At 49.7% G+C, this 9,116-nt stretch overlaps 1 protein-coding gene and 1 non-coding gene across 5 annotated transcripts in view; both read left to right on the forward strand.

Moving 5' to 3' along the window:
- Positions 1-9,116, forward strand: part of NCL (nucleolin) — a 24,411-nt gene that overhangs the window by 9,893 nt on the left and 5,402 nt on the right. Inside the window, exons 1-6 of one of the 4 annotated variants that reach the window (XM_017529036.1) lie at positions 4,325-4,584; positions 5,674-5,790; positions 6,953-7,424; positions 8,140-8,337; positions 8,443-8,529; positions 8,716-8,857. In XM_017529036.1, coding sequence (XP_017384525.1) covers positions 4,567-4,584; positions 5,674-5,790; positions 6,953-7,424; positions 8,140-8,337; positions 8,443-8,529; positions 8,716-8,857 — 1,034 coding nt within the window. In that variant the 5' untranslated portion in view covers positions 4,325-4,566. Of the gene's footprint in view, positions 1-4,324; positions 4,585-4,743; positions 5,207-5,673; positions 5,791-6,952; positions 7,425-8,138; positions 8,338-8,442; positions 8,530-8,715; positions 8,858-9,116 lie in introns of those variants that run through there. The other 3 variants (XM_017529037.1, XM_017529038.1, XM_017529039.2) reach the window with 3 other exon arrangements.
- Positions 8,567-8,636, forward strand: LOC119471352. The gene has a single exon (XR_005200385.1). It is a non-coding gene; the product is annotated as a small nucleolar RNA SNORD82 (small nucleolar RNA).

Here is a 9,116-nt window from a genome sequence, read left to right on the forward strand (position 1 = left end):
AAAAAAAAAAAAACACAAAAAGTAGCTGGGTGTGGCAGCAAACGCCTGTAGTCTTAGCTACTTGTGGAGCCTGAGGCAGGAGGATCACTTGAGCCTGGGAGGTCGAGGCTGCAGTGAGCTGTGTTCATACCACTGCATTCTGGCCTGGCAACAGAGTGAGTCTCAAAACAATAACAACAAAAAATGGCGGGTGGTGGCTCAGGAGATCACTGCAGTAGCACCCCCAGGAGGGGTGAGGATGGGCTCGCTGGCACAGGAGAAGGGGTGCTTTAGACAAAGACTGGTTTCCTTGGGGCCTTGGGGTGGCAGGGAGTGCTCAGGATGTCTGCGAATGCATGTAAATCAGAGGGTAGGAATCCCTCTGGGAGGTCTGTCCTTCCCTTTGAAGGAGAAGATAGGGTAACTCTGTTGACAGGGAGGGCAGAGAAGAAGAGGTGAGGGGCCTGAGGGAAGAGGCTTGGCATAGAGGCCAGGGAGATGGAAATGAGAACGGTCAGGACCTCCTGGAAGAGGATCTATCTGGGCTAGCAGCTGGGGCTGCTAGCAGGGCGGCTGCTGGGAGGGCAGGGCATTTGGAGGCCCCAAATCTGCATCATCACAGATTCTCTCCAGCAGGGCCCCACCTCCTGGATGGAAAGGACTGGGAGGTGCAGCAGGGAAGTTGGGGATAGCAACGATCTAGGGCCCTCAGTAGCCTCCTCCAGCGGGCTCAGGGGCCTGAGGTTGGTGGCGAGGAGCTGACTCTACCTCTGGGTGAGCAGGCGAAGCTTCTCAGACTGCCTCCAGAAGACAGAGGCTGGGTTCTCTAGCTCTGGCCCCTGAGACCCTGAGGCACAGATGCTTCCTGCAGGGGAAGACTTGGCTGGCAAGGCCTGGCAAGGGAGGAAGAGCTTGGGGTCCCCCTTTGGCATCTGGGGGAAAAGTGCTGGGGAAGTTCTGGGTAGTATGCACAGGCCTCAGAGAACTTGAAAGACAGAAGCAGTCTGGGCTGGTAAAGGGATCTTCATAGCAGACACCCCAGGCCTCCACACTCAGGCAGACCTGGAGCTCTGGAAGCTGAGGGTGTGGTCCTCCCAGCCAGCTGGGGTGCCCAGCCCTGTCCTGCTCAGCCACCATGGTGGGGGCTCACCCTGCAGGCTTTGTGAGCTGGATGCTGGCTGGATCTGGCCAGCCCCACCTGCAACTCACGGGAGGAGCAGGGGAGACACAGGATATCCCCACCTTCGGACCCTCTGAAGCTTCCCTGGCAGCAGCCTGGCCCCTCATCATGGCCCTCAGTGGAAAAGCCTGGAGTAGGGGGCAGCTGCTTCCTGCTCAGTCCCCTCAGCTTCTTATCAGGAATTCTATCTCATGTCACCATGTCCCTGCACTAAACTCCCTTACTCCCTCTTTTAAAAATACTCAGTGTGATTTTTCTTGGCTGGTTGGAGCCTAACCGAGATACTAAGTTCCTAGAGCCCCAGACCTGGGAAGTGGAGTTAATCCTTGGAAGCCTGCAGACCCGCTCCATTGGGCTGTGGGGCCCTAGCATGAGTGTGAGGCCCACTATGGCTGACTGGTTCTCAGGGGCCAGAAGTGCCCATGGGTGCCCCAAGTGGGTGCCTCGCTACACAGGTATAGGGAGGGGCAGCCAGGCCACAGCAGCAGGCAGAGTTGGGCCAGGTCAATGCAGGCCTGAAGAGGCAGCCAGTGGCCCCTCAAGGCAGTGGTACCCCTGGAGCTTCTGGGCTGGTGGCTGAGGCTGTCACACTCCCCACAAGAATTAGAGCTATGCTCACACCCCTCCCCACCATCTAGTTCCTCCTCTGCTAAAATGTGGAGCACTGTCTCCCAGCCTTGGAGCTCAGGGGCAGCAGATAACCCAGTACTTGGGAGAACATCTATCAAATGTAAAAGGCCATACCCTTGACCTAGCTGTTCTACAGATTTGTGCAAAATAAAGCATGTGAGAAGGTTATTTGCTATAGCAGTTTGTAATGGCCAAACATAGCAAACAACCCTAAATGTCCAGCAATGGTGACTAGATAAATTGTGATCCTTCCACACAAGGAATGCTATGTAGCTATCAAAAAAGAGGCAGCTCCGTATGTGTTTATGTAAGATGAGTTACAAGATACACAGTTAAAAGGAGAGTTCAGAACAGTGTATATGATAGCATGGGTTAAATATAACAAATACACTTGTCTTTTTGCGTGTATGACTGAATCTGGAAGGATATACAATAGACTGGCACTGCCTTGAGACTGGGAGTCCTAACGGACAGGGAGGGAACGGAGACTTCATTTACTGTACGTCTGTTTGAATCTTTTGAATTTTGTACTATGTGTGTACTTTACAATTCAATAAATAACTCACATTTTCAAAACAAAAGAGCATTTAGAAACAAATAGGCCAGATGTGGTGGCTCACATCTTTATAATCCCAGTGCTTAGGGAGGCTGAGGCAGGAGGACTGATTCAGCTCGGAGGACTGATTGAGCTGGAAAGGTCAAGGCTGCAGTGAGCCATGATCCTGCCGCTGCACTCCAGCCTGGGTGACAGTGAGATTCTGTCTCAAAAAAGAAACTGGGATGACACAGCAGTGTCTTCACTTACATCCTACTCCACTGCTAGCTATGTGACCCTGGACAAGTTAATTTACCTCTGTGCCCCAGTTTCTGTAAAACAGTGATACCTTTTTGGAAAGGTTATTTTGAAGAGCAAGTGAATGAATATGTGAAGAGCTCCTGGCACTGAGTCGGCATTATGAAGCGTTAGATATTGCTATTTTGCTGCCCCAGACTAACTCCAAAGCAACGCCACTTGAGCCATGCCTGCTCTCCCTGCTGCTGCTTCTACCTAAATACTTCATTTAACAAATATTCTTTTTTTTTGAGATAGCGTCTTTTTTTTTTTTTTTGAGATGGGAGTTTCGCTCTTGTTGCCCAGGCTGGAGTACAACGGTGCAATCTCGGCTCACTGCAACCTCCGACTCCTGGGTTCAAGCGATCCTCCCACCTCAGCCTCCAGAGTAGCTGGGACTCCACGTGAGCGCCACCACGTCCCCCTAATTATTTACTTTTTTTTTTGTAGAGACGGGGTCTCACTGTTACCCAGGCCAGTCTCAAGTTCCTGGACTTAAGCGATCCTCCTGCCTCAGCCTCCCAAAGTACTGGGATTACTGGCATGAGCCAACGCGCCCAGCCTTAACAAATAATTTTCTTTCTTTTTGAGATGGAGTCTCGCTCTGTCGCCCAGGCTGGAGTGCAGTGGCGCGATCTTGGCTCACTGCAACCTTAGCTTCGCCAGGGCCTCGGTCTCCCAAAGTGGTGGGATTGCAGGCATGGGTCACCGCGCCCAGACTCAGGTGATTTTTTAACAAGTCCAGCCGTAGCTGCAGGTATCCTGGTTCTGTAGGAACGATGAAGTATGGACAGATCCACACCTGGATCTATGGATGGGATGGATCTCAGGGAGGTCCTGGACGGAGGGAAATGCTCTGGTTTGCTAAGCCTGGCACCGACTGAGACCCACCCACAAAGCGACCCGTGGAAGTCCCTGGCGGCCTCCTCCGCCCTGCCGCCGGGGAGCCCTGCAGGTGGCTCTCCGGCCATCTGGTGACACTGACTTCACAGCCACCACCTTAACTGGCACGTAATACCAACCAGGGAACCCGTGGGCGGTCAGAGGCCGGGCTCTACGGTCAGTCAGCCCAGGCACCTCTCCCTGCCACGTGAGGCCAGAAAGTTACTTCTCCGAGGCTGTTTCCCGTGACCAGAAATACCTCCCGCCTGAGGTTCTGTTGGGTAGGGGAGGTTCGTGCACTTCTCACAGAAAACGTTGCACAGACCCGCGACTGCCTTTATTAAGAGCTCTCAGGAGGCTGCCTGGAGCTGGGGGTGTCTCCGGCCCCATGCTCGTGGGCATCAGGGCGAAGCTGTGCCCCCGAAAGGGCCAACGGGAACTCCGCGGTCCCTGAACTTCCGGCGCTGGAGGGCTCCTAGCTCAGGGCTGCCGGGAGCCGCGGTATGAGTGCGTGCCAGGGTCGCGCGCGGGGTCTCTGAGGCCTCGAACTTCAGGGCTGTCGGAGTCTAGAGATCCAGCCACATTGGAGAAACGGAGGCCGCCCGATTACACCGCCCCCGCACTCCCCTCGCACCCGGCGCCAAAAACGCCAGTCCCACGGCGCAGGCCGGGACCCGCGCGCCCACGGCCCAATCAGCGCGGGTCTTCCACAAAGCGAGCCCCGCCCCCACGCCGCTGCTGCCAGCACCTCCCCCTCCCGTGGCCGTCTCGGCCCGCCCATTCCCAGCCCCGCGCTGTTCTGGGTTAGAGGCTCGCGATTGGCTCATAGGGACGGCCGCGAGCTCTGGTTGGTCGGCGCGGAGTCACGAGGGCGCGTCGTCGCCTTTCCACAGGCGATTACTGGGCAGGCTCCGTCTTTCGCCTCAGTCTCGAGCTCTCGCTGGCCTTCGGGTGTACGTGCTCCGGGATCTTCAGTACCGCCCGCCATCGCCGTCGCTTGGCTCCCTCTGGGCTCATCTGCGCCACTTGCTCGCTCCACACTCCGCCGCCATAAGCTGCCGTCATGGTGAAGCTCGCGAAGGTAAGCGGCCTTGAGTGCGAGCACGGAGGTCTAGGCCTGCTTTCCGAGGGGCGAGCGCGGCGCCGCGGGGAGGAGGGCCTGCGCGCAGTCCCGGGCGCGTTCGAGGGCGCCATGCTGAGGGAAGTCTCGCGCGATTAGTGGGAAGGTCTCGCGGTTTCTGGCTACTTGGTGGCGAGGTGAAGAGCTTCTGCAGGTGTTGGGGGCGGCGAACGCAGCGGGAAAGACAGAGTCACTGAGCGCGGGGAGGGGGCGCTAGGCCCCGGGGCGAGGAGATGAGACCAAACTCTTGCGACGCGTACGGGCTAGAACCCGACTCCTGACGCACGTGCCTGGGAGCGCGGCCTGCCACGTGGGCCGCGCCGCGTGGGTCCCGGAATCTCCGGAGGGACCGGTGCGTTGTGGTGGGAAATGGCGGTATTGGCCTGAGTCGGAGGACGGGCTGCACTCGGGATGTCTCCGCTCGGGCCCGGCAAGCCGACACGTGGTGGGTCCCGGAAAGTGGCTCTGCCGCGGTGTTTCGGGCACGTGGTGGCCTACCAGGTACCCCCACGTGGCCGCGCCGCCTCTTTAAGGGGCGGGGTTGTCTCGCTGGGAAAGGAATAACGTTCATGAGAAAACCAAGGTAGTTATTTTTTTTAAGCGCCTTAATGATCTTCACCCATAATTTGGATTTGGATTTGGATGAGGGTTGTAGAGTAAGTTACCGGGATTTGAAGTATTAAAACACGGGTGTACTTAACTAAGAAAGCCTAAGGCTAAAAAAAAAAAAAAGTCAAACCTAAGCTAAAAAGTCAATCTGAAGAAATCATAAGTCAATCTGAAGAAATGATTTCTTCAGGTTGACTTTTTAGCTTAGGTTTGATTTTCTGTTTCTAAAGCCTGACAGCAAAAATGTGTGGGCGGTTGAGAGTAGTCCCTCTTGCATTGCCATTAGGACTAGTTTTTACGTTAGTTGTGCTGTTTGGCACTATGAGAAATGGATCTGAGGAAGGAGATGATGGCATTTTATACACTGAACAGCAATGGCAAAATGTGAATGGCCTGAAATGTCGAAATGAAGATGTAATGATGTACTTGTGTCCATTTTAGGCAGGTAAAAATCAAGGTGACCCCAAGAAAATGGCTCCTCCTCCAAAGGAGGTAGAAGAAGATAGTGAAGATGAGGAAATGTCAGAAGATGAAGAAGATGATAGCAGTGGAGAAGAGGTAATTTCATCCAACTCAATGCAGACTTAAGTTAAAACTACAAAATGGGGAGTTAGGACATGAAATTGGATGTCTATGATAAAAATAAGATTTTATTCATCTGGATATCTCCTGTTGTAGTGATTGAGTGTTTCAGAAGCTCTTCATTCATGTCAACATGTCATGTGGCTAAATATTTGAATGTGAGTTTGAGACAGATCTGGGGATCTCCTTTCCATGTGCCTCTGCAGGGCTTGGAGTGTGATTTGTTGTGCTGAATCGTTACATTTGTCCAGTTTCAACACATCCTCACCCCCACATTTTAGACACGAGGGAAAGATCTGTTCTCTCATTGCCAGAGCTGGGCGTTGTATTCAGATCTGAGGATAACCTTACCAGATTCCTTTCCTAGGCTCCATTTAAGATTAATTGGTCTCTATTCCATTACATATAAGGTTTGTAACTCTACTCACTGTGTTACAGTTGTCTCTGGTGTAGACTGAGGACTGCCACCACCCTTTGTGTTAACGTTTACCTCTTGCACTCCTGGCTATTTATTTGCTCACTATAAAGACAAGTGAATACTGAATTGTGCTCAGACTTCTTGTTGAGAATTGAATAAAAGTTTTATTCTTCCATACATTGATAAAACTAGTAATCCAAAAGCAGATTTCAGTGGGACTTTATTAATGTAGCTAAATGATGGATTTTACCAAACATGCCCACTCTTTGATGTGTGATCGTTTTGTAAGGGGTATTCAGCCTATTTAATCTTCATTTCATCTCAGATCCTAAGAGTTGAGCTTCACCAAACTTGGTACCAGCACCTACTGTAGGAGCCTCAGATGATTTAATAACAGTTAATGCTTGGAGCCTCCTATGTGTAAGGTTGTGAATAATTTACACATAGCAATTCCTGTTCCTTAAACGTGTGAGGATAATACTATTACCATTTTCAGATGAGAAAGTTGGGGTTTGGGAAAGTATGAGGTATAAGAATTCAGAGGTATTTTAAGTATTCAGAAGGGTTCCTTATTCCTGGATATTCACCTGATAATATGGAGTTTAACATGCTAACGTGTGTCTAGGGCGTGTGGTCTTGAACCACAGGCGTTGCCAGAATCTAACACTAATTGGTACCATGGTTGTCTTCTTACTGGTTTGGTTTTCATTTATTCTCAAGGTTGTCATACCTCAGAAGAAAGGCAAGAAGGCTGCTGCAACCCCAGCAAAGAAAGTGGTAGTTTCCCCAACAAAAAAGGTTGCAGTTGCCCCACCGGCCAAGAAAGCAGCTGTCACTCCAGGCAAAAAGGCAGCAGCAACACCTGCCAAGAAGACAGTTACACTGGCCAAAGCAGTCGCTACACCTGGCAAGAAGGGAGCCACACCAGGCAAAGCATTGGTAGCAACTCCTGGTAAGAAGGGTGCTGCCATTCCAGCCAAGGGGGCAAAGAATGGCAAGAATGCCAAGAAGGAAGACAGTGATGAAGAGGAGGAGGATGACAGTGAGGAAGATGAGGATGATGACGAGGATGAGGATGAATTTGAACCAGCAGTGGTGAAAGCAGCAGCTGCTGCCCCTGCCTCAGAGGATGAGGACGATGAGGATGATGAGGAGGAGGAGGATGATGAAGATGAAGATGATGATGAAGATGGTAAGGCGTTCTCTTGGTAGTTAACTAGGCTTCTGTTTGCAAGTTATCTTGAGATTCTGGGAGCAGTACTACATATTCCTTCGATAAAAACCTGGAGATGAGATTGGAATCCTTGTGGGAATTCTCTGGATTGTTGTGTGCCAGACTTAATTACCCATTAATGATTTTGTGCATTGAGAAAATTTCAACAGCACAGTCTGATTGTTTTTCATAATGTAGGATTTTGTTTCAGTGGTTTTTTTTTTTTTTTTTTTTTTTGTTTGTTTTTTTTTTTTTTTTTTTTTTTTTTTTTTTTTTTTTTTTTTGTGAGAGTCTTGCTCTGTCTCCAGGCTAGAGTGCAGTGGCATCTTAGCTCACTGCAACCTCTGTCTCCTGTGTTCAAGCGATTCTCCTGCCTCAGCCTCCCAAGTAGCTGGGATTACAGGTGCCCGCCACCACACCTGACTAATTTTTGTATATTTAGTAGAGGTGGGGTTTGACCATATTGGCCAGGCTGGTCTCGAACCTTGACCTCAGGTGATGTACCCACCTTGGTCTCCCAAAGTGCTGGGATTACAGGTGTGAGCCACTGCGCCTGACCCTAAGTGATCTACTCTTGCGGTGACTATTAACTAACCATGGTGACAGGCCTGCACTTTCTTTCCATTAGATTTTAAAACCGATGTTTGTTTTGGGTGATTGCTGGAATTTTTTGACTAGGTGGCTTTTGTTTCAGACTCTGAAGAAGAAGCTATGGAGACTGCGCCAGCCAAAGGAAAGAAAGCTGCAAAAGCTGTTCCTATTCCTGTGAAAACCAAGAATGTAGCTGAGGATGAAGATGAAGAAGAGGATGATGACGAGGATGAGGATGAGGAGGATGAGGATGAGGATGATGATGATGATGAGGACGAGGAGGAAGAAGAGGAAGAAGAAGGTAATTAAATTAGATTCTGACATACATTGATATGAGATGTTTAAAAGAGACACGTAAGTGTTTGTGGCTATTGAAGGGTGATACATTGTTTGACATCTTGTCCAGAGCCTGTCAAAGAAGCATCTGGAAAACGAAAGAAGGAAATGACCAAACAGAAAGCAGCTCCTGAAGCCAAGAAACAGAAGGTGGAAGGTAACTTGCAGAATTAGGGGATGTGGGGGAGATAAACAGCACAAATGATGAATGACAAAGGGACTTAATACTGAAACCTGATGTTACATTGCAGTGTGCTGATGTGCTGTGTTTAGAAATTTTGCATTGGAAAGTAACTTTTTACCACACTTTACAAATAGACTAAGTTCAGCTTTTTTTAAATAGGCACAGAACCAACCACGGCTTTCAATCTCTTTGTTGGAAACCTAAACTTTAACAAATCTGCTCCTGAATTAAAAACTGGTATCAGCGATGTTTTTGCTAAAAATGATCTTGCTGTTGTGGATGTCAGAATTGGTATGACTAGGTAAGTGCTTCACTGCTCCCCTATTAGCACAGTTACTTTAGCCTGGTGCTTTTAAACATGAATAATGTAAACATTTTCAAGGATGAGCATTAGTGAACTAAGAATCAAATTACAGCGCCCCTAAAGTGCAATTTTCTTAATCCTAACAGTATAGGACGGAATAATCTTTAGTAAGTTTTTTTTGTTGTTTTTTTTTTTTTTTTTTTTTTTTTTTTTTTTTTTTTTTATCACTGTGTATTTCTTGTTGGGTAATGTATAT

Source organism: Cebus imitator, unplaced genomic scaffold, assembly GCF_001604975.1.
Source record: "Cebus imitator isolate Cc_AM_T3 unplaced genomic scaffold, Cebus_imitator-1.0 Scaffold57, whole genome shotgun sequence".
NCBI classification, from domain to species: domain Eukaryota; kingdom Metazoa; phylum Chordata; class Mammalia; order Primates; family Cebidae; genus Cebus; species Cebus imitator.